General features: G+C 39.7%; 1 protein-coding gene across 3 annotated transcripts in view; it reads left to right on the top strand.

The window, feature by feature from the left end:
• Positions 1–18068, top strand: part of PANK1 (pantothenate kinase 1) — a 52257-nt gene extending 34189 nt beyond the window's left edge. For all 3 annotated transcript variants that reach the window (XM_044754494.2, XM_014839413.3, XM_070487347.1), the window contains 5 exons: positions 2544–2797; positions 7408–7584; positions 8083–8206; positions 12163–12288; positions 16561–18068. In XM_044754494.2, coding sequence (XP_044610429.2) covers positions 2544–2797; positions 7408–7584; positions 8083–8206; positions 12163–12288; positions 16561–16620 — 741 coding nt within the window. In that variant the 3' untranslated portion in view covers positions 16621–18068. The remainder of the gene's footprint in view (positions 1–2543; positions 2798–7407; positions 7585–8082; positions 8207–12162; positions 12289–16560) is intronic.
• Positions 18069–20141: the final 2073 nt, after the last annotated feature.

Consider the following 20141-nt stretch of genomic DNA (forward strand, 5'->3'; position numbering starts at 1 on the left):
TAGAAGAGATGTTTGCTTGCTGCTAGCACTCTCTTTGAAATAGTTTTTGAGGGGAAAGGTGAGAACATGATGTTTCTTTTCAGGTCAAAGTTGTACGTGCTGAGTTTATCTGCCTTGACAGGTTTTTCTTTTCCTGGAGCATAGCTTCAGGATATCCAGGTGGACAGACCGTGTCTCTGTCTGTGTTTGTGATGTTGGTTCCTGGAAAGGGCTGTCAATATTGTAGATGGACTTCTGATTAATTTTTAAGCAAGTTAACCTATGGTCCCAAGACTGACTGATGAAATTGCTACTTCTCAGTTTGGGGTGAACCGGGAGGTGATAACTTTCCCAGCTGCATTTAACAAATGTTTATTAAGCATTATGGACAAGGCTTTGAGCGTGGTGGTCAGGGGCGCCTAATGAAGCAGAAAACAAGCCAGAACGTGACCAGTGCTGTAAGTGCAATGGAAGAGGTTACTAGGGCCAAGGAATCTGAGAGGACTGAGAAGATGGCATTTATACTGCTGTTTCTCACTATAGTCTTTTAGGTCTCCAGATAGTTTTATAACTATAGTATTACCCCCTTAAAACGTGTATAATTACATGCATCTCACCCAAAAGTTTCACTTGATAAAAAGTGAAGCGTTTGGAATCATAAACGAGATAGATTTACTTTATTACCAAGTGTCACTTAGAATAATTGTTTCTGTGTATCAAGAAAACTTCTCCCACCTTGCTGTGGCCAAACCTATTCTAGTTAATTCTGCCCTGTGGGTATAGCTTCAGTGGATTTTATTGAATGGGAAATTCAGATGAGTGATACAAAGTCAAAAGTTTTCTTCTAGCTGTTAACTTTTGTAATGAAGAGGATGCCTTTTTGGCAAAATATCTGAGTATAGGACTTGCATAGGTTGTTTCCAGATCCCAGAAGTAGTACCCAGGATGAATGGAGACAAGGGAAGAACAGTGAGTCAATGGGAGCTATTTGCTAGTTGTATCACTTGGAGAAAGTTGCTTAAGCTCTATGAGCCGTAACCAAAGGATAAGAATAATAATACCTACTTCTAGGGTTTTTGTGAGAATTAAATAATTTAGTACAAGTGCTTGGTGTGTAGTAAACAATAAATATGAGCTATTATTTTCTTAAAGAGATTTTTTAAAACTTTAAGTTAGATCTTACAAATTATCTTCCTTCCTTGGTTCAGTTTCATGTTGGTGATTGTTAGATTTTTTTTTTTGTCCATGGAAAATAATCATCCACCCAAACCTCTGGACCAGCAATAATATCACTCTTGAGGACCATGAATTAAACTTTTAAGGATGCAAAGTGGCCACTCACCTCTAAGTCTAGCCCACAGCTAACTCTTTACATTTTTTCCCCTGTACCTAAGAGAGTGGGAGTTTTTGTCTCATGGGAGCGTGAAAGGATACTTTGGTGCCACCTTAGCTATTATTTAAAGAGCCAACATTTTTTGAGCCCTTTGTACATACCAAGCCCTGTGTAAGCATTTACATATATCATTATCAAGTAATCTTCACAACAACACTGTGTAGTGGATGTTATTATTCCCATTTTACAGATGAGGAAACTGAGGCTTGAGAAGTTTAGTAACTTGCCCCACATCCCTCAGTTGGGTAAGTGTTAGAGCTAGAATTCAAAGCCAGGTCTGTTGAATTCCAAAGCCCAAGCCTGGGAAAAGGGGAGTTGGGCTTTGTGTCCCCAGCTCCCAAGCTCACCTTGCCTCCCTCAGGATCTCATGTCCTGCCAAGGAAGTGCAGGATTCGTGCTGCTTTCAGAACATTCTCACTCTCCTCACCCTGAGGGAGAACCCTGGTCTCAGTGGCGTGCTGTATTAGTTTCCTGTGGCTGCTTTAAAAATTACCACAAACTTGGTGGCATAAAGCAACAGAAATTTATGCAGTCATAGTGCTGGAGGCCAGAAGTCCAAACTCAAGGTGTTAGCAGAACCACGTCCTTCAGAGGCTCTCGGGCAGAGTCCATTCCTTGCCTCCTCCAGCTTCTGGTGGCTGTTGGCATGCCTTGGCCTGTGTTGCAGCACTCCAGTCTCTGCCTTCGTCTTCCCGTGGCCTTGTCCTCTGTATCTATCAAATTTTTCCTCTGTGTCCCATATAAGGAAACTTGTCATTGGACTTAGGGCCCATCCAGATAATCCAAGATGTTCTCTTCATCTCAACATCCTCAGTTACATCTGCAAAGACCTTTTTTCCAAATAAAGTAAGATTCACAAAATTTCACTCTGAAAATTCGGTCATGGACATATCTTTCAGGGGCCACCATTCAACCCACTATGCACACTAATGGATGCTCTTCCAGCAACCAGGCAAACTCCCATTCTTTAGCACACATGTGGGCAGACAGATGTCCCAAAGGCTAGTTTACCACTGGAGGGACTGATTTTCAACAGGATTTCACAACTTGGTGTTTCAAGGATGTTTCCACACTGTTAACATTAATGTCACATTTTAAGTCCTGCTAGAAGCCTGTGGGGCTTCCCCTGAGGTGGTTGCAGCCTTTCTCACAAAGTTTTGTTCTCTTTCAGATTGCTGACCTACAGCTCCACAAACTGGATGAACTGGACTGCCTGATTCAGGGCCTGCTTTACGTTGACTCGGTCGGCTTCAATGGCAACCCGGAATGTTACTATTTTGAAAATCCCACAAATCCTGAATTGTGTCAAAAAAAGCCGTACTGCCTTGATAACCCATACCCTATGTTGCTGGTGAACATGGGCTCAGGTGTGAGCATTCTAGCAGTGTACTCCAAGGACAACTACAAAAGAGTTACAGGGACCAGGTAAACACGGTTTCCGCTAGGAGAACCTTTTTGTACTTAAACCCAGGCCTCTTCCTTGAAGACCAGTTTATTAAAAGTTTATTTATATTGAATACATTTTTAAGGAAAGATCTTACCCTCCTCAGCCAACCAAAAAGAATTTATTGGATATGTTAAAGAGGGTGATTTATATAAATGTTAATAAAACACAGGCTTTGCCCTGCTGGAAACTGGTCGAGTTGGAGGAAGAAAGGTTGCACACATTAGAAGTTTTCCCAAAAGGCAGTACATGTTAAGGGTCAAATGAATGGCAAGGACAATAGAAACACAATCGATGTTTCTAGATGGAGGGATGCTTGGGATGGTCAGAGAGGTCCTCAACAGAAACCACCTTTTGGAACCAACTTGGTGCCTAGCACAGGATGAATTGCTTGAAATAATACATCATTCCAACCAGTAAACCAAACTGGGTTTACAAAGAATGCTTTTTACCCCCAGGTAAATGCTCCAGCTGAAAACTGGAATAGTTAGCACACCTCATAGGGAATTTTGGAGTGCACTGGACTGGAAAACAGCCCTGCCACACAGCTAGGCAGAGCGACTTGTGTTTTAGTGCACACGGCAAGGGCAAATGGGCTCAGCTTCCTGTTAATGGGGATTCAACATGGGAAAAGGATCCCGGGTCAGAAATCTTTGAGAAATTCTAGCGTAAACAAAATTAAACAGATTTTCTTTACTTCTAAGAGAAGGATTTGGTATGAGGTGTTTCTCCAATTTATTGAACTACAGAACCCATTTTTGGAGGAACAATTTAAGGAACTAGTGCCATGTGGAATGTTCTTTGCCCCATGCTATTGAAACCATTGTTTTTGATAGGTGAAGATATCATGTAACTTCTCTGGGCCTCGGTATCCTTGTTTGTGCCATGAAAGGGTTTGTTTCTTAGGTAACTTCTCCAAGCTTTTCCAGGACTGAAATTCTGCAGTACTACTGACCCATTAGGAAAAAAGCATTGCTTTTCTACTGTCTTTCCATGACTTGTGATGAGTCTGCATAAATCAGTGGTTTACCACTGGGGAAGGGAAGATTTAACTCCCTAGGGGATTTTGGCAATGTCTGGAGACATTTTTTTGGTTGTCACAACTGGAAGTGGGGTGCTACTGGCATCTAGTGACCAGAGGTTAGGGATACTGCTAAATATCCTACAGTATATAGGGCAGTTTCCCACCACAAAAAAGTATTGAGCCCCAAAGGTCAGTAGTCCTGGTGTTGAGAAACCCTGGCATCCACACACACATTCTGACTGAATCCTGCTTGTGTCCAGGATATAGGCTTTCATGTGTACTTTGGTTGCCACTAGGCATACATTTCCTCACTGAGAATACAGAACCAAGCTTAGTTGCTTACACAAGAATCACAACTGACCCCATGGCCTCATGAGGACTGTCAGGAGTATCAGAGACACGTGAATATTTCAGCTGAGCTGATTCTGTCATGGAGAGTGATCTCCTGATAAGCGTACAATTTTTAAGAAACTACAGACTTCCTCGCAGAGGGAGCAATTGACCTGGTAGAGCTAGTCCCAAGGTAACAACAAGCTAACTATTTTCCACAATTGGAGATATTTATAATTTTGTTGGTTAACACTTAACAAATTCATGAATTATATCACAATTACATTTTCTCAAACTTGGCGGTTCCAGGGATCTGGGTCATCCTCTTAAATAGCTATTAATGAGCTAATTATGGTGTTTGGCTTCTATTACATGTGTAATAATGCCTCTGAATTCCATTTATTGGTAAATGCCCACTAATGACTTCTGCTTTACAATCACCCACAAATCCTGTCTGGATGTCCAAGCTTCTCTATAGGTTCTCTTCAACCAGTAGTTCTGGAAATGTGCTCCAGGAGACTGAAGGTTAATAGAGAGCTCTTTCAGGGGCTGCCACAGGTAGAGGAGGGAGTTGAAACATCAATTCTGTGGGCGCCAGAGCCTCCTTGTCCAACAAAAGTTGTTCTGCCAAAGTTTTCTTTTGTTCCAAGTTAGAAAACCACTGATATAAACTATTCTGGTCAACAGTGAACGTCAGCGTGTGGAACATACTTTGGGAATCATTGATCTAAGCAAATGGCTTAAGCTTTAAGTTTTGCTACTCCTATTGTGAATTGATGGCTGTAACCCCGGTTTTTTTGTTATTGTATCAGACCCTATTTTCTCATTAAGCTTTTTTATTTTTAGGAAGCCACATCATTACAGGATACCAGTTTTCTTTTAAATATCTGATTTTAATTGCTTCATTTCAGGATTATGTGTCATTTTATTACATCCTAGGTTAGGTAGCAACATTTTTTTTTTCTATTGACACAACTCCAATTTTATTATAGAAGTCAATGAAAAAACAAACTAGGACTTTACAGCTGACATCGTTAGAAGGTGTAGTCTATTAAAAGAGAAATGTAAAGAATTTTGAAACTTCGGGGAAAAGAGCAGTACCCCTCATCTCATTGTTTTGGAATCTATTTTAAGCACACAAGCACTCAGTAATTGAAGCTTTCTTCCACTTCTCCCTAGAATTCCTCACTTCAAGGTTGTTGGTTTTTTTTTTAAAAAAAATGATATTCAATGGCTGTTTCTAGCAATATGTTTATGTCTCTGATTTACTGAGGGTCTTACTGTGTGTCTGCTGAAACAAACAGATGTATCTGATTATGAGCCAGGGAAACACTTGACAAAATAACAGTTAGCAGGTTGAGGATATTAATAAAGTGCTCTTTTGCGACTGTGCATTCTTTCCTCCTGTCTGCAGTGCACCAGTTGTGCAAATGCATGCTCGCTTTCCCCATTCAGCTCTGATTCTTCGTCTGGAGTCACCTGTCATTTTCCAGTCGTGCAAAGCACTTGTCCTTTTTCACTCATACCAACACATCAGTCGAGTTGCCTTCTTTCTAAGTAAGCCAATGACTTCAGTTGCCTGTGTTTGAATGCCTTGATTAGTACAAATGCTTGATGTTCAGAGAGGTAATTAGTGTGGTTAAAAGATAGAAGCTAGAAATGTGAGTAAATACTTTTTAAAAATATACAGAGAGAAAACAAGACAAATCCAGGTGGCATACAAACCAAAAAGTGTTCCCATTAAAACATACTAGCTTTGTAGGGTAGACTGAAACCAACAACATAGCATGACACACCACATTAAGTGTAAATAAAGATAAACTCTTAGAGGAAATCCAGAGTTTCTACTGTGACAGAGCTGTCAAGGCAATGATGTCCACGGAGCTCGTTATTTCCTCACGGTCCTGCACCTACAGTTTGGGTATCTGCTGCTGGTGGTGCCTGGCTACATAATTCTCCATGAGAACCTATAATTTCAATGAAGTATGTATTTTTTCAAGAATCACAGCTTAAGAAATATTACATACAGTTTCACTTTGGATGCAGTTTAAAGACTATGTGCCTGTCTATAATCTGGTACCTTCTTGTTAATGGTTATTGACAGTAAGTATACTTACCCTAAATTTTCTTTTTTCAAATTTAAGTTTAAAATAACCTTAATCAACTTGAATTTTCTCTTGGAATTAAAAGCCAGTGCCCACACTCATATATGAGTCCCAGGGCTAGCAGCTCTTGGGGCTTCCGAACAAATCAGTGAGGGCCATTTACTCTCTACATGTGCTCTTCTGCATGGTAGATACAGAGTGGAACCATGCCACTCTCACTGCCCCTGTCCCTGCCAGGACTTCACTGGTGGAAGCTTTACTCTGAATCTGTTTTTCTTTCCCTCAGGTGTCTTTGATATTAATATACAATTGAGTTCATTCTCAACCAACATAATTAGTTTCTAATTTTGTCAAAAAGACTATTTTAGAGGAATTTCCCTCAAAGTAACTGAAAGCTTTTAAAACATAGTTCGAGCGTTGGAAACATTTTATGATCTTTTTTTTTTTTTTTACTATTTTTGACTATTGGGTGGTAAGTAAAATATTAATAACCCTTCCCAGAGTTTACTAGAAAAAACCCAATATGTGACCCATCAGTGGTTTCCTTTTAGAAATTTCTGAGGAGGTTAAATGAGATTATTTCTGCTAGAGAAGCAAGATAAGGTGAAAGATAACAGCTTTTGGGCTGACCATTCCTGGCAGAGTCCTAGGTCAGCTTTGTCGTCACAGAGATATGAATTATGCTTCATGTACACGCAGTTTCTTTTTCTAAGAATTTGTATTCAGCTACATTTTTTTTAACATAGCAGTCATTTCTCTGATTATTTGCTGCTTTCAGACTGCCCAAATAAGAGAAATCATGATTTGGCTCCATGTTATAGATGGCAAGACTAAATGAAACACTTAGGTTAGTGGCTAGTTGAAGGTCTCACAACAGAAATCAGTGAGAGTCCTTCTCTGGTTCTGTTCTTAACTGTAGGGGCAAGCTTTCCTTGATGTTTCGTCTTAGTCTCTGCCCTCTTTTTCATCCAATCTACCCTACAGCTGTTTTGCACCCTAGCACTTTAATTCAAATACCCCTTTGTTTCTCTTCTGTTTTGATTAACCCATATTAGTGGACTTGATTTAGTTGGGGACTTGGATGAGCATTTCTTAAAGTAAAATTTAAAAATAAACCTTATTGTTCCTTCAGTCTTGGAGGTGGAACATTCCTAGGCCTATGTTGCTTGCTGACTGGTTGTGAGACCTTTGAAGAAGCTCTGGAAATGGCAGCTAAAGGCGACAGCACCAATGTTGATAAGCTGGTGAAGGACATTTACGGAGGAGACTATGAACGATTTGGCCTTCAAGGATCTGCTGTAGCATCAAGGTAGAGAATAAGTAGCTAGGAGTAGTAGTGATTCAACACAAGGCAGCCTCTCCACCCTGGCCATTCATTTAGTTATTTCTAAAAATGTCAACCCACCAGCCTGGTGCAAGTAACTATGGTATCAGAGCTCCGACTCCATCTCCTGCCCTTTATGAAGCAATGAGATGTTTAGCTCTTGAAGCTTGTGTTTAAAATAGGGCAGCTTTGAAAGAAGGTTCTGGAAAACTGCAACAGTTTCCCCCATTCCATTCTTGTCCAGATAGCTAGAGGCATTAAAAAAATTTTTCCCCATCAATAGCCATGCTATTTTGTCCCTTTTAAGAAAAGGGCAGCCAACCATCCGTATTGTAATCCTGTCTGCTTATACATCATGGTAGCCAAATCAGGTCATTTGAGTTTTAACAGAGTTATTCATAAAGCCTTCCACAGTACTTTGGTGGAAGCGTGGGGTCTGCCTGAGGATGATTTTGAACACTTTCGCTAATATTTCCAACATAGCTTTGGCAACATGATGAGTAAGGAAAAGCGAGATTCCATCAGCAAGGAAGACCTCGCACGAGCCACACTGGTCACCATCACCAACAACATTGGCTCCATTGCTCGGATGTGTGCATTGAATGAGGTAAGGCCTTAACTCAGGGAAAGCCCTGTGTCATTCATACATGCCTTCTTTGGCAACGCAGTAACCATTGACCCTTACAAAACTACAGATCCTTGGGAAACCATCCCTTCATCGTAGTCACAGCTTGTAGAATGTGGGGGAGGGGGAGGGGTATGTGTTTATTTTTAAGTAGGCACTGGATGATGACAAATGATAAACCATGGAGCCATGGAAACAAGGTAAAATTATAACCCATGCCATAGTCTCTCTAACCATCATTGTTACCATGCACCTACTAAAGTACGAGGAAAAGCTTTGTACATTCTTGCAAATAATTGCAGGTAAAGTGTTCCACTTGAAGTATTCGATCTTCTCTCTGCTTTCAGCTTCTTTACAGTGTTGCCTTGTGGCATGGAGTTCAAGCAGCATTGTACAGGGCTATCAAAGCACAGAGACCTTGCTACAGCTGAGGCCAGCCAGGGCCCCAGGCATAAGAAGGGGTGGAGCTGGTGACTGACAAAGCTTTGTTACACATTTCAAAACATTGCAAAATTCCTTTGGAAAAAATGGAACCCTTATCTGAAATACAAGATATGTAAAGTCAAACAGCTGTCACTGAGTTAGGAAGACAAGAAAGAGAGTCTGGGACGTGGAAAAAGTAATAGGAGAAGTATCAATCATAGCATCACTAATAGGGTTTTTTTAAATATAATTTTCATAGCAATATGGCATACATGTAGAAGAGGGCTCAAATTATAAATGTATAGCCAAGAGTTTTCATACACACACCTGTATAGCCACCACTCAGATCAAGAAACAGAACATTATGGGTACTGCAGAAATCCCGCCCAGCCCCCTCCTAGCTGAATATTGAGATGTTAAGCAGGTATGAGGCAGTCTTTATGGTAGATGGGTGCCAGCCCTGCCTTTGAGCTGTGGGGTTACAAGAGAGCCACCCTTCTTTCATGATATTAAATAGAGTATGTCACTGGTCTGTGCTTCAGGGTGGTAACCTTTTGTAAGTCCCCATTTAAGACGGAGTTTACATGTGGGGCTGATATTAGATGAAAGAATGTATTCCAGAGAAGGGCCTTTTCAAAGTCCGCTTTGGTCCTGGGACTTGCTATAACAGAGGATTTCTCTTTCGACATTAACCTTTAAAGGGAGTTTTTCCAAGTAGCCAAAGAAGCCCTGAGACAAACATGCATGTAGTTGGCTGGACTCATGGACTCTCAAAGGGCGGTTCAGTGGGAACACCTCCTGCCCAACAGAGCAATAGATGCCCTTTCCCCTGCTTTCCACAGAGCTTGAGTGAGCCAGCAGTTCTTTTTACCTGTCTCGTAATCACTATAGGGAAAGGCAACTGATTTTTTTCACTTTTGATTTCAATTTCAATACCATTTATTGTTGGAGCATAGCAAAGTGGCTATTTGAAAGGGTAGTCATGTCACCTGCTAGTGTGAATAACTGTTTTAGATGTTTCTGTGGAGTGGAATGAATGAGGGGAATCACCGATCGCCTCGGGCAAGGGCTCCATTAGCTGGCATCCTGCCAGCGCAGCCTCCCTGTGGACGCACCAGGAACCGGCAGCGTGAGGTTCCCTGTCAGACCCGTGACGCAGGTTCTCCAGTCATTGCTTTGCTCCCTGACCCAGTGATCGGAGAACCTTTGATTCCAGCCATTTCATAGAGGGACACCACATTTACTGAATCTGAAATATTTTTGCTGTGATTACTGAAATGCTATGAAATGTTTCTCAATCAACTTAAAAATTTTTAATTCATTTTTTTGAATAGAAAATACAAACACATAATACAGAGTTTTAAAGACACCAGAAGATGTACAGGGAAGTGAGTCCGCTTTTCTACCTCTGATCCTCAATTTCACCTCACTAGAGGTAGCCATTGTTTTTAGGTTTTTTGCGTTTGTTCTATACTGTATGCAATATAAGATAAACATATCCTTCCCAAGGCAGCAAACTGTATATAACATTCTTTTTTTAACAACGGTTTTGTTGAGATACAATCACATACCATACAATTCATCCTTTGCATGCTATTCTACATCTTGCCTTGGTTGTTTATCAACTTTATATTGTCAAAATTGGTAAACATACATATAAGGGAGAGAATAGTATAAAAAAACCTCCATATATCCACCAACCCAGACTCAACAGGTATCAAGATTTTCCACACATGCTTTATCTCTGTTTTTTCCTTCATCATCCCTCTGCTCCTCTCTCCTCCTCCCCCCTCCTCCTCCTCCTTCTCTCTTTTTGCTAAAATATTGGAAAGCAAATCCCAGACATGATATCAGTCCACCTTACATACTTCAATATGCACTTCTGGAAATACTGCTTCTTGCTTTTTTACATGATAATACATCTGAGTGTTATACCTTTTCTACCTCAACATTATTTTCAGAGAGAATTCTCCCATGTTTGCCTCTAGTCTCTTGCCTTCTTTTTTTTTTTTTTGCATTTGTACCTTTGACCCACTTGGAATTTATTTGAAAGAAGGAATGTCCATAAGCTCTTAATGCCACTTCTATTCCTTCTGGCTTTCTACCAGAGTAATTCAGACTCCCTTGTTTTGGGGGGAAGGCGAAACTCCTGAATTTTATTAAATTCCTCTTTAATCTGAGATTCTTATTTTGAGTGTTCCTTGCCACCCCTCAGTCTGAGTAGTTGTGGCTAACAGTTCTTATTTGTGGAAACTTATTGAAAGCACCAGCCAGCCCCAGTGGTCTAATGGTTAAGATTCAGGCTCTCATCCCCACAGCCTAGATTGTTTCCTGGTCAGGAAACCACACGACCGGTCTGTCAGTGATCATATTGTGGCAGCTGCACGTTGCTGTGCTGCTGAAAGCTAAGCCACTGGTATTTCATATACCAGCATGGTCACCCATGGTGGACAGGCTTTAGCAGAGCTTTCAGACTAAGACAGACTAGGAAGAAGGACCTGGCCCCCCACTTCCTAAAAAATTAGCCATGAAAACCTTATGAATGGCTCAGAGCATTGTCTGATACAGCACAGGAAGGTGAGAGTGTGGCGCCAACCCTGCCGTGCTGTACACAGGGTCACTAGGAGTCGGAATCAACTTGTGGGCACTGACAGCAACAAATTAAAACCACCTGCCACCCCTCCACTCGTAGAAAATTTTCACAGTGGTTACTCATCAACTTGCATTGTTAAAACTTGAGCCAGTTAAAAGGCGATGTTCCCAGGCTCTGATTGCTCTTGATAGACTGTTCAGAAAATAACGCCAGCTTCCAAGACTCTCTTCCCTTTGCTATGAGTGACCATAGCAACTTGCTCTGTGAGTGAGTGAGGGGTGAGCAGCCTCTGCATGATAGAGGAGCTGAGCTCCATGTGAAGTGTATGTTCAGAATGCAAGTCTATGTCCTTGAGAAGAAAAATATAAATGTATTTTTTGTTACCCTATTTTAACCCACATGTTGACTAAATGGGATATTCCACGATATATCCTAAGGGTAGAAGCTGGGTGGTGTTCCTTTTTGTATTCCCAGTGTTTGGCACTGAGCTAACTCGGGAGATGAATAACCTATACCATGGCCTTTTATTTATGAGTTGGTTATGATAAGATTTTATCATTAGAAGTTTGATGGATTGAAGGAAAGCACAAACAAATGTAGCTAAACTTGAACTCCAGTTACAGTTTTAGATGTGTGTTGGCAGCTGAATTACTTATCAGGACTAAGGCAACCTAATGTAATACCTGCAGAGAAGGCCAGTATCAGTCTCTGACTTGCCCAACAAAAGTCTTACCCTCTTGTTCTTGTGCAGTGCACTCTGATGTTTGTTCAACTTCATCTTGAAATGCTGAAATAATTCTACTTTAAAAAAAATTTACTTTGCAAAGTCCTGGGAGTACAATGACATATGGAACATTGGGTCTTTGCTAAATGCTATTTTTGTGCCATGGTTTAATTGTTTTCCTGTAATTTTTTTTTCCAGAATATTGATAGAGTTGTGTTTGTTGGGAATTTTCTCAGAATCAATATGGTTTCCATGAAGCTGCTAGCATATGCCATGGATTTTTGGTCCAAAGGACAGCTAAAAGCTCTGTTTTTGGAACATGAGGTAGGTTGAGTCTGTGTGGACTTAATTGTCGTAAGTGGAGTGGTTTTGGTTGTCGAACATGAATGAATGCGTCCCTTAGTTTGCATTTATGCAAAGGGTAAGGAAGAGCTATATATAAAATAGAAACTCTCTTATCCAATAATCAGGACTGGTTGCTGGTTAATCAAAAAAAAAAATCAGTTAAAATGGGTAATCATTAAAAAATATCTCCCTACTTTAGCCATTTTATTTTAACGTAATATGTATAAATGCTCATTCACTCACCAATTTTTTGATGTAGGACCAACACTTGTTTTGGAGCCTGGGTTCTGCTGATTGGAGCTGTGCAATTGTCCTTTTTTTCCTAATCCACAAATTTTATGCAGCTTCTTTGATTTCTGGTTGTCTTGATCCTTTATTAAAGTGGATCAAGAAATTAAAGATACTTAAGAAGCAATTTGGTTGCAGAATCCTAAATTTTTGCCTCAGTCTTTCATGTGTGGGATCCACCTAAATGGAGAGCAATGGTTTGCAACCACTTTTTTTAATCTTTTTTTTGTTTTTTTTAAAGATTTTATCTTTTCCTTTTTTCTCCCCATAGCCCTCCGGTACATAGTTGTGTATTTTTAGCTGTGGGTCCTTCTAGTTGTGGCATGTGGGACGCTGCCTCAGCATGGCTTGATGAGCGGTGCCATGTCCACGCCCAGGATTCGAACCCGCGAAACCCTGGGCTGCCCAGGCAGAGTACGCGAACTTAACCACTCAGCCACGGGGCGGCCCCTAATATTTGTTTCATTTTATTTTCCAGTTTTATTGAGATATAATTGACATGCAACATTGTATAAGTTTAAGGTGTACAACATAATGATTTGATATATGTGTACACAGTCGTCCCTCAGTATCTGCAGGGGATTTGTTCTAGGATCCCCACAGATACCAAAATCCAAGGATGCTCAAGTCCCTTATATAAAATGGTATAGTATTTGTGTATAACCTACCATATCCTCCGTATACTTTGTCATCTCTAGATTACTTATAATACCTAGTAAAATGTAAATGCTATGTAAATTGTTGTTATAATGTATTATTTAGGGAATAACAACAAGAAAGAAAAGTCTGTACATGTTCAGTAAAGATGAAACCATCATAGGCCTTTCCATCTACATGGTTGAATCTGCAGATATGGAACCCATGAATGTGGGGGACTGACTATATTTCAAAATGATTACCACAAACCCTGGGCCACCGAAGCGGAGCGCATAAACTTAACCACTCGGCCATGGGGCTGGCCCTGTTTGTCATTCTCAGTCTGGCTTATTTTGCTTTACATCATACCCTCAAGGTCCATCCATGTTGTTGGGAATGGGACGATTTTGTCATTTTTTATGGCTGAGTAGTATTCCGTTGTATATATATATATATACCATGTCGTCTTTATCTAATCATCAGTCATTGGGCACTTGGGTTGCGTCCATGTCTTGGCTTTTGTGAATAATGCTGCAATGAACATAGGGGTGCATAAGTCTCTCTGAATTGTTGATTTCAAGTTCTTGGGATAGATACCCAGTAGTGGGATGGCTGGGTCATATGGTAGTTCTATTTTTAGTTTTTTGAGAAATCTCCATACTGTTTTCCATAGTGGCTGCACCAGTTTACATTCGCACTAGCATTGTATGAGGGTTGCCTTTTCTCCACAACCTCTCCAAAATTTGTTGTTTTTTGTCTTGGTTATTATAGCCATTCTAAAGGATGTAAGGTGATATCTTAGTGTAGTTTTGATTTGCATTTCCCTGATGATCAGTGATGTTGTGCATCTTTTCATGCGCCTATTGGCCATCTGTATATCTTCCTTGGAGAAATATCTGTTCATATCCTCTGCCCATTTTTTGATCAGGTTGTTTTATTTTTTGTTGTTCAATTGTGTGCATTCTTTACATATTATGGAGCTTAACCCCTTGTCAGATATATGATTTGCAAATAGTTTTTCCCAGTGGGTAGGTTGTCTTTCATTTCAATCCTGGTTTCCCTTGCCTTGTAGAAGCTCTTTAGTCTGATGGAGTCTGATGAAGTCCCACTTGTTTATTTTTTCTTTTATTTCCCTTGTCCAAGAAGACATGGTGTTGATGAGAACTTTTAAGGTTTACTCTCCTAGCAACTTTTGGTATTGACCTTTTTCAAGAATTTAACTGGATTTTCATAGAAGTGACCATTTATTTTGTACTCTTTTTATTGGTTTAGGTGGTATCTAATTATATTAGATTATAACATTAACAATAGAACTATCATAAGTAAATCTGAAGATAAACACAGCTGACGCTTGGCACATAAACACCTCGACTGGTGAGAACAGAAGAGCTTGGGCTACTAAGAGTTGCCTGGTGGCCTTGAGAGGCTGGTGTGCCTGGACATCAGCCAGCCTGTTTACACAGGAAATGGACAGTATTGGGTAATTCAGAGAGTCCCTTATGTGGAGTTTCTATGATAATATAAATCAGAGGTTTCTAAGAGCAAGTTCGGGGGGCCCTCCGTTTTTCTAACCTCCTTTGTCATTCCCTTTAAAATCAGTCCTATAGAGAGCAACTGTTTATCACAGGAGGTTCCTAAATCCCTTCAGTATTTTGCAGCAGAAAAAACGTGGAGAGAACGAGAATGATAAATTTGTAACAAATAACTACTATGGCATTTTTCTTATCTCCAAATTGAATTATTTATTTGAAAAGTCGCTGATGCACTTATAAGTTATTTAGAGCTCTCCAAGCCCATATTTTGTTTTATTAAAGCATAGAAAGCAACAGAAATTTAAATACTAAATAGTTAAGGCTGAATAATAGAAATTAACACTAAAGAAAGCCTAAAAAAAGAAAACCACTCTTCTAATCCAGCTGGGGTTGCCATATTTAGCAATTAAAAATACAGGACACTCAGGTATTTTATCTCACATTTATCCATATTTTTATCCAGCATCTCTAAGTCCAGATCCTCTTGGACTAATGCAGAAAACAGAGACTGGAAGCTGTCAGGGTTTAAAACCATCTACAAGGTCACGTGGGTAGTTAGTTGGTGGTACGGTAGGGAATACTTTGGGGAAACTCACTTCTGTAGGTAAAAATGCAGTCACCTGTGTGACTTTGTACAATCCCAGGCCTCTGAGGACTTGGGCTTTGGTTTGTCACTAAGTATCATAACTCAGTCTCTACGGCCAATGCAAGTAGAGGGTTTTTATAACCCCTTATAGGTATTTCTCAGAAAATTCTCTACATTCTTAAGTTCACTCTGGCTTAGACAGGCCTTACTGGAGGATACTGTGGAGAGAGAACTGTCAGGAGGTGCTGGTATGGTGGCTTTCCTGCCCTGCCTCAGGAGTCCTCACTCACGGTCTTTCATTCATTCAGTGCATATTAGTTGCACGTCTCCGAAGAGAAGTGGTCCAGCCGAGCAATTGAGAGCGCAGCCTCGTACTGACTGGGAGACCTTAGATCTTGTCCCTACCCCTCCATCTCTGTTTTAGCGTTTGTAAAATGGGATGATAATAGAATTTGTCTCATAAAGTTCTTGTGAAGATTAAATGAGTAAATCCATGTAAAGTGCCTAGAATAACTTCCAGCATATAGTGAGCCCTCAATAAATGTTAGCTGGCTGCAGCAAAGATCCTGCTATGTAGCATCCTGACATTTTGCCACCCATTTCTGCAGTAACTGTTGGAGTCAGGCAAAGACAGAGGAGTGGTCTCCTGCCTTTTGGAAGCCAGGTTCTCTAAAAATGCTTACTTTTCAGTTCCTTTCCTTTTCCCAAAAACGTGGGCTTTTCTTTTACAGATGAGCAGAGTGAAGCTCGGGTTGCTTTAGATGCCTTTCCAAGCTTAGAGTTCTTTCCTGTGAGACACTACAGCTTTGAAGTGAGACAGATTTGAAGGAAAGCCTTGGCACAAGTCATGTGACCCTGAAAGGGTCATTTACTTTATCACCTTCCATTTCTCACCTGTGAAATGGGGGTAATATGAATTTTGCCATGGCAAGGATTACAATAAAATAATTTTAATGCTAATAATACCCAGCGCTTATATAGCACACACTGTGTGCTGGATGTGAGTTAGCTTACTTAATAGATATAAACAAGTGGATGTCCAATAAATTTTATTATTATTATTATTCCACCGTGTTTCATGGCAGAGTTCAGGTTTTAAATTTCTTTTCTCTACATTAGAGGGCAGCATTTCTAGAATTATTAAAAACATTAGGAACTTGGATAAGGTTCAGAGATAACTGTACAGAAGTGTTCCCATTGCTTTGGCAGGGTTATTTTGGAGCTGTTGGGGCACTGTTGGAACTGTTCAAAATGACTGATGACCAGTAGAGATGAGCAGTCGACGAAGAAGAGCCTTCCATGAGAACAGGTCCCTGAGAACTGCTGCTGGAGAAGGTGAAAGCCGCTGTGGATGGAAGCCAAGCCATTATGGCAGATGACCCTGCTGGATTTGTAAATAATTGAAAATCCTTCTAGTTGATCTTTTACTCTTGGGGTTTGAGCTTATGATTCAAAATGGGGAATACAGGAATTTTTTCTGTATACTGTATTTTTTAAAAAAAACACTTGTGCAGCGTGGCCAAACTTACCAATTGTATGCATTAACTTTGAAAAGTTGTATGTTGTTTAAGAAGGACCCGAAGTGTAAGTGCTGTTTATTTTTCTTCTGGGGTTTACTGATCAGCGTGGTAATTTTAACTTCATTTAGTAATTACTCTAGGAGATTTGACCTTTACTTATATTTTTCATGACGTTTCATGATTTGCTGTTGGTTTCAAATGAAACTACAAATCTGGCGTGTTTTACTGTGAACACTATTTTGTTTGTTTGTTTACCTTTTTTCATCCTGTTTTTTCTGTTCAAATGTCTTATGGAAAAAGAGAGTCCTTCCCGCTGTTTCTGTCTTCGGACGACTTCCCCTCCCCTCCAATACCTTTCTTTAATGTAATTGTTCACGTTAATCAAGGTGCTGACCAATTCAATATAAAGTTAAGCATGAGATCTAAAGCTCTCAAAAGTTCCCTTGAAGAGAAAAACTCTGAAAGAGTTCATGAATTTAATGAGTCTGGCAAAGGTTGAAAATTATATGCAATTTAGTCTTATCCCTTATGAATATACAGTGGGGTGGGTTTTTTTGGATTTATTTTATATTAGGTTATATTAAATTGAAGTGTTCCAGGATGAAATGTCCTCATCCGTGCACAGCATATGAATGGCAGCAAATCCCTGTGCAGGACGTTGGGACTTATGGAGGAAAGTCTCCCAGTAGATTAACTGTTCACGCTGGGAGATTTAGGAGAAGTCATGGGTTGAGGTGTCAGGTAGTCACATCTATTTGTTTTGTACATGTATGTGTCAAGGAGATTTGTAACAAGGCATCTTAAATAATGAAATTTTTTCATTTGAAATATTTTAAAATGAAAACTGTATTTCAATCTTAGTTTCTAAAATTAAAAAAAAATTATGATACTGATCCATATATATATATTTTTTTCTTTTTGAAAGATGTCATTGGGACTGCTGGGTAACTTTCAGGTGAGGGTCTTGTACAAATATTGAAATGCATGAGATCTAATGATTTAGAACTAATTCATCTTTGAGTTGAACTTATTGTTGAAAGGGATTTTTGAAGGGCAGAATATTTGCTGTATGATGAATCTTTCCTTCTCTGCCTTCTGAGCACCACCTTTAATTTCCATATCTTCAAGTCTTGAAGAAGTTGATGTTAACTGAAGTATTCACTTGTCTGGTTGAAATAAAGCCTGTTTCTGTTGTGATGTTTTTAGTGTATATGTTATTTTCATTTCTTAATCTTCATGTTCATATTATCTGCTTTTGTTTCATGAAATGAATGTGTGTTGTATTTTTGCTAGTCTACGTTTCATAATTTGAAGCTTTCACATAAGTGTGATAAGGTCCAAAACACTGTGTCTTCAAGTGAAGCTGTAGCCCTATGCAGGGATTTTTTTTTAATAGCTTTCTGGAATACAACTAATTCTTATTGTCAAAATATCACTACTATATTTGGTAGTTCCAAAAGAGTTTCAAAATTTGGTCATCATAAATACATTTATCAACTTCTACCTAGCTTAAAAAAATTCAAGCAACTAAGATGTTCTTGAAATAGATAAGTGTAAAAATCTACATATTATCTATGTTAGTGCCTTTTTTGATTATTGTCTTCTCCCATTCCTACCCTTATCTGTCAGGGAATAGCAGACCTTGGATCACGGTTCTGCAAAAGAAATCAGGGCAAGTTAGTGTGACTGTATAATTTTTTAATTATCTGGAATCGCTTGATCTCTCAATACAAATGTTTGAAACATTGGTTTAACTGAAGGAATAAATTATTCCATTATACAAATATGAGTTAAATGTTGGCTACATATAGCCAGTCTTTTTTTTACCATGAAGAACTTATAATCTGAGAATTTTTACATTCACTTGAACTACAGAAATTTTCCTTTGGTTCAACGTCACGAAGAAACTTGGCAAGACTAAAGAATTTTTATCTTGAACTGTGTGAACTCAGGATGGTCAGTAGTCCAGAGCGTGGCTTTGATGGTGAGGAAGCTTCGGTTTGGGTCCAGCTCAGCCATTGACTGGCTGTGCCGATAAGTTGCTAACCCTCCCTCCAAACCCTAGTTTCCTCACTCATAAAATGGGGCAAATAGTAGTTTTTACCTCCATATTTAAAGAGCTTAGCACAAGGGCTGACACATAGTAACTGCTTCATTAACGTTACCTATAGTGAAGAAAACAGATGTTTTAAGCAAATGCATTAAATCAGTGATTTCTAACCTTCTGGAATGTAGGGAACCCAATTTGGTGTGGAGACACTTCACAGATCTCCATATGCTAGTACATGTCCACAGCCCGTGTCCACAGTTCCAGAATCCCAAACTCTTAAAATTTATCTGGACAACTCACTTGACAGAAAAGGCTGACTTGAGCATAATTTATCACAGTTTGTAGGACTCTTCACATGTTTTGTTGCAAAGCTATTTATATGTTTGACTACAGGGTGCTGCCCAAGACCCTACTAGGAGTGTTAAGTAGTGAATAATTCTCAGTTTTGAAACACATCTGATCCCAAGAGTTTCAGCTAAAGGGCTTGTAGAAATGCAGTTGTAGTCTTCAGCTTATGTAGTATACATGGAGTCAGAGTCTCTTTCTTGGGAACCATTGTAAAGGGTAACTTATACTTGACATCATTCAGTCGTATAAGGAATATTAAGAAGTTACTTTGTGCCAGGAAGGAGCTGGGCAACCCCTGCTGTCCAGTGGAGGGAGACAGAAGTCTCAAACCAACATGTAGCAAAGTGTCACCAGTGTCATTCATTCATTCACAAGTATTTACAGCAGTGAATGAAACAAAGACCCATCCTCGCAGAGCTTACATTCTAGAAGGGAAGACAGGTAACTTACTAAATATATAATGTTAGATCAGTACTACAGAAAGAAAGTAAGGTAGGGTAAAGGGCTAGAGGGAGGTAAGTACTATTTAGAAAATGAGAAGACGAGAAACTTCTTTGGTTAGAGTGGTCAAAGCTAACCTCTCCAAGGAGGGGACATTTGAGCAGAGTCATATGAAGTTGGGAATGTACCATGTAAATACCTGGGAGAAAATCTTTTACTCCTGGCAAATGAGAATGGAGATTTCGAAGGACTGCAAGGAGGCCAGTGTGCCTAGAGTAAACAATGTGAAGAGTGGTGGGACATGCAGTCTTAGGAGAAGCTGTGGGCCAGGTGCTAAAGTCTGTGAGAGCAGAGGGCTGTTCTGGAAGGAGGAATTGGTCACTTCTCCTGGAGGAAGCTGCCACAAAAATTTTCAGAGTCTAAACCAACAA

The sequence above is a fragment of the Equus asinus genome, chromosome 2, assembly GCF_041296235.1.
Source record: "Equus asinus isolate D_3611 breed Donkey chromosome 2, EquAss-T2T_v2, whole genome shotgun sequence".
In the NCBI taxonomy this organism is placed as follows: Eukaryota; Metazoa; Chordata; class Mammalia; order Perissodactyla; family Equidae; genus Equus; species Equus asinus.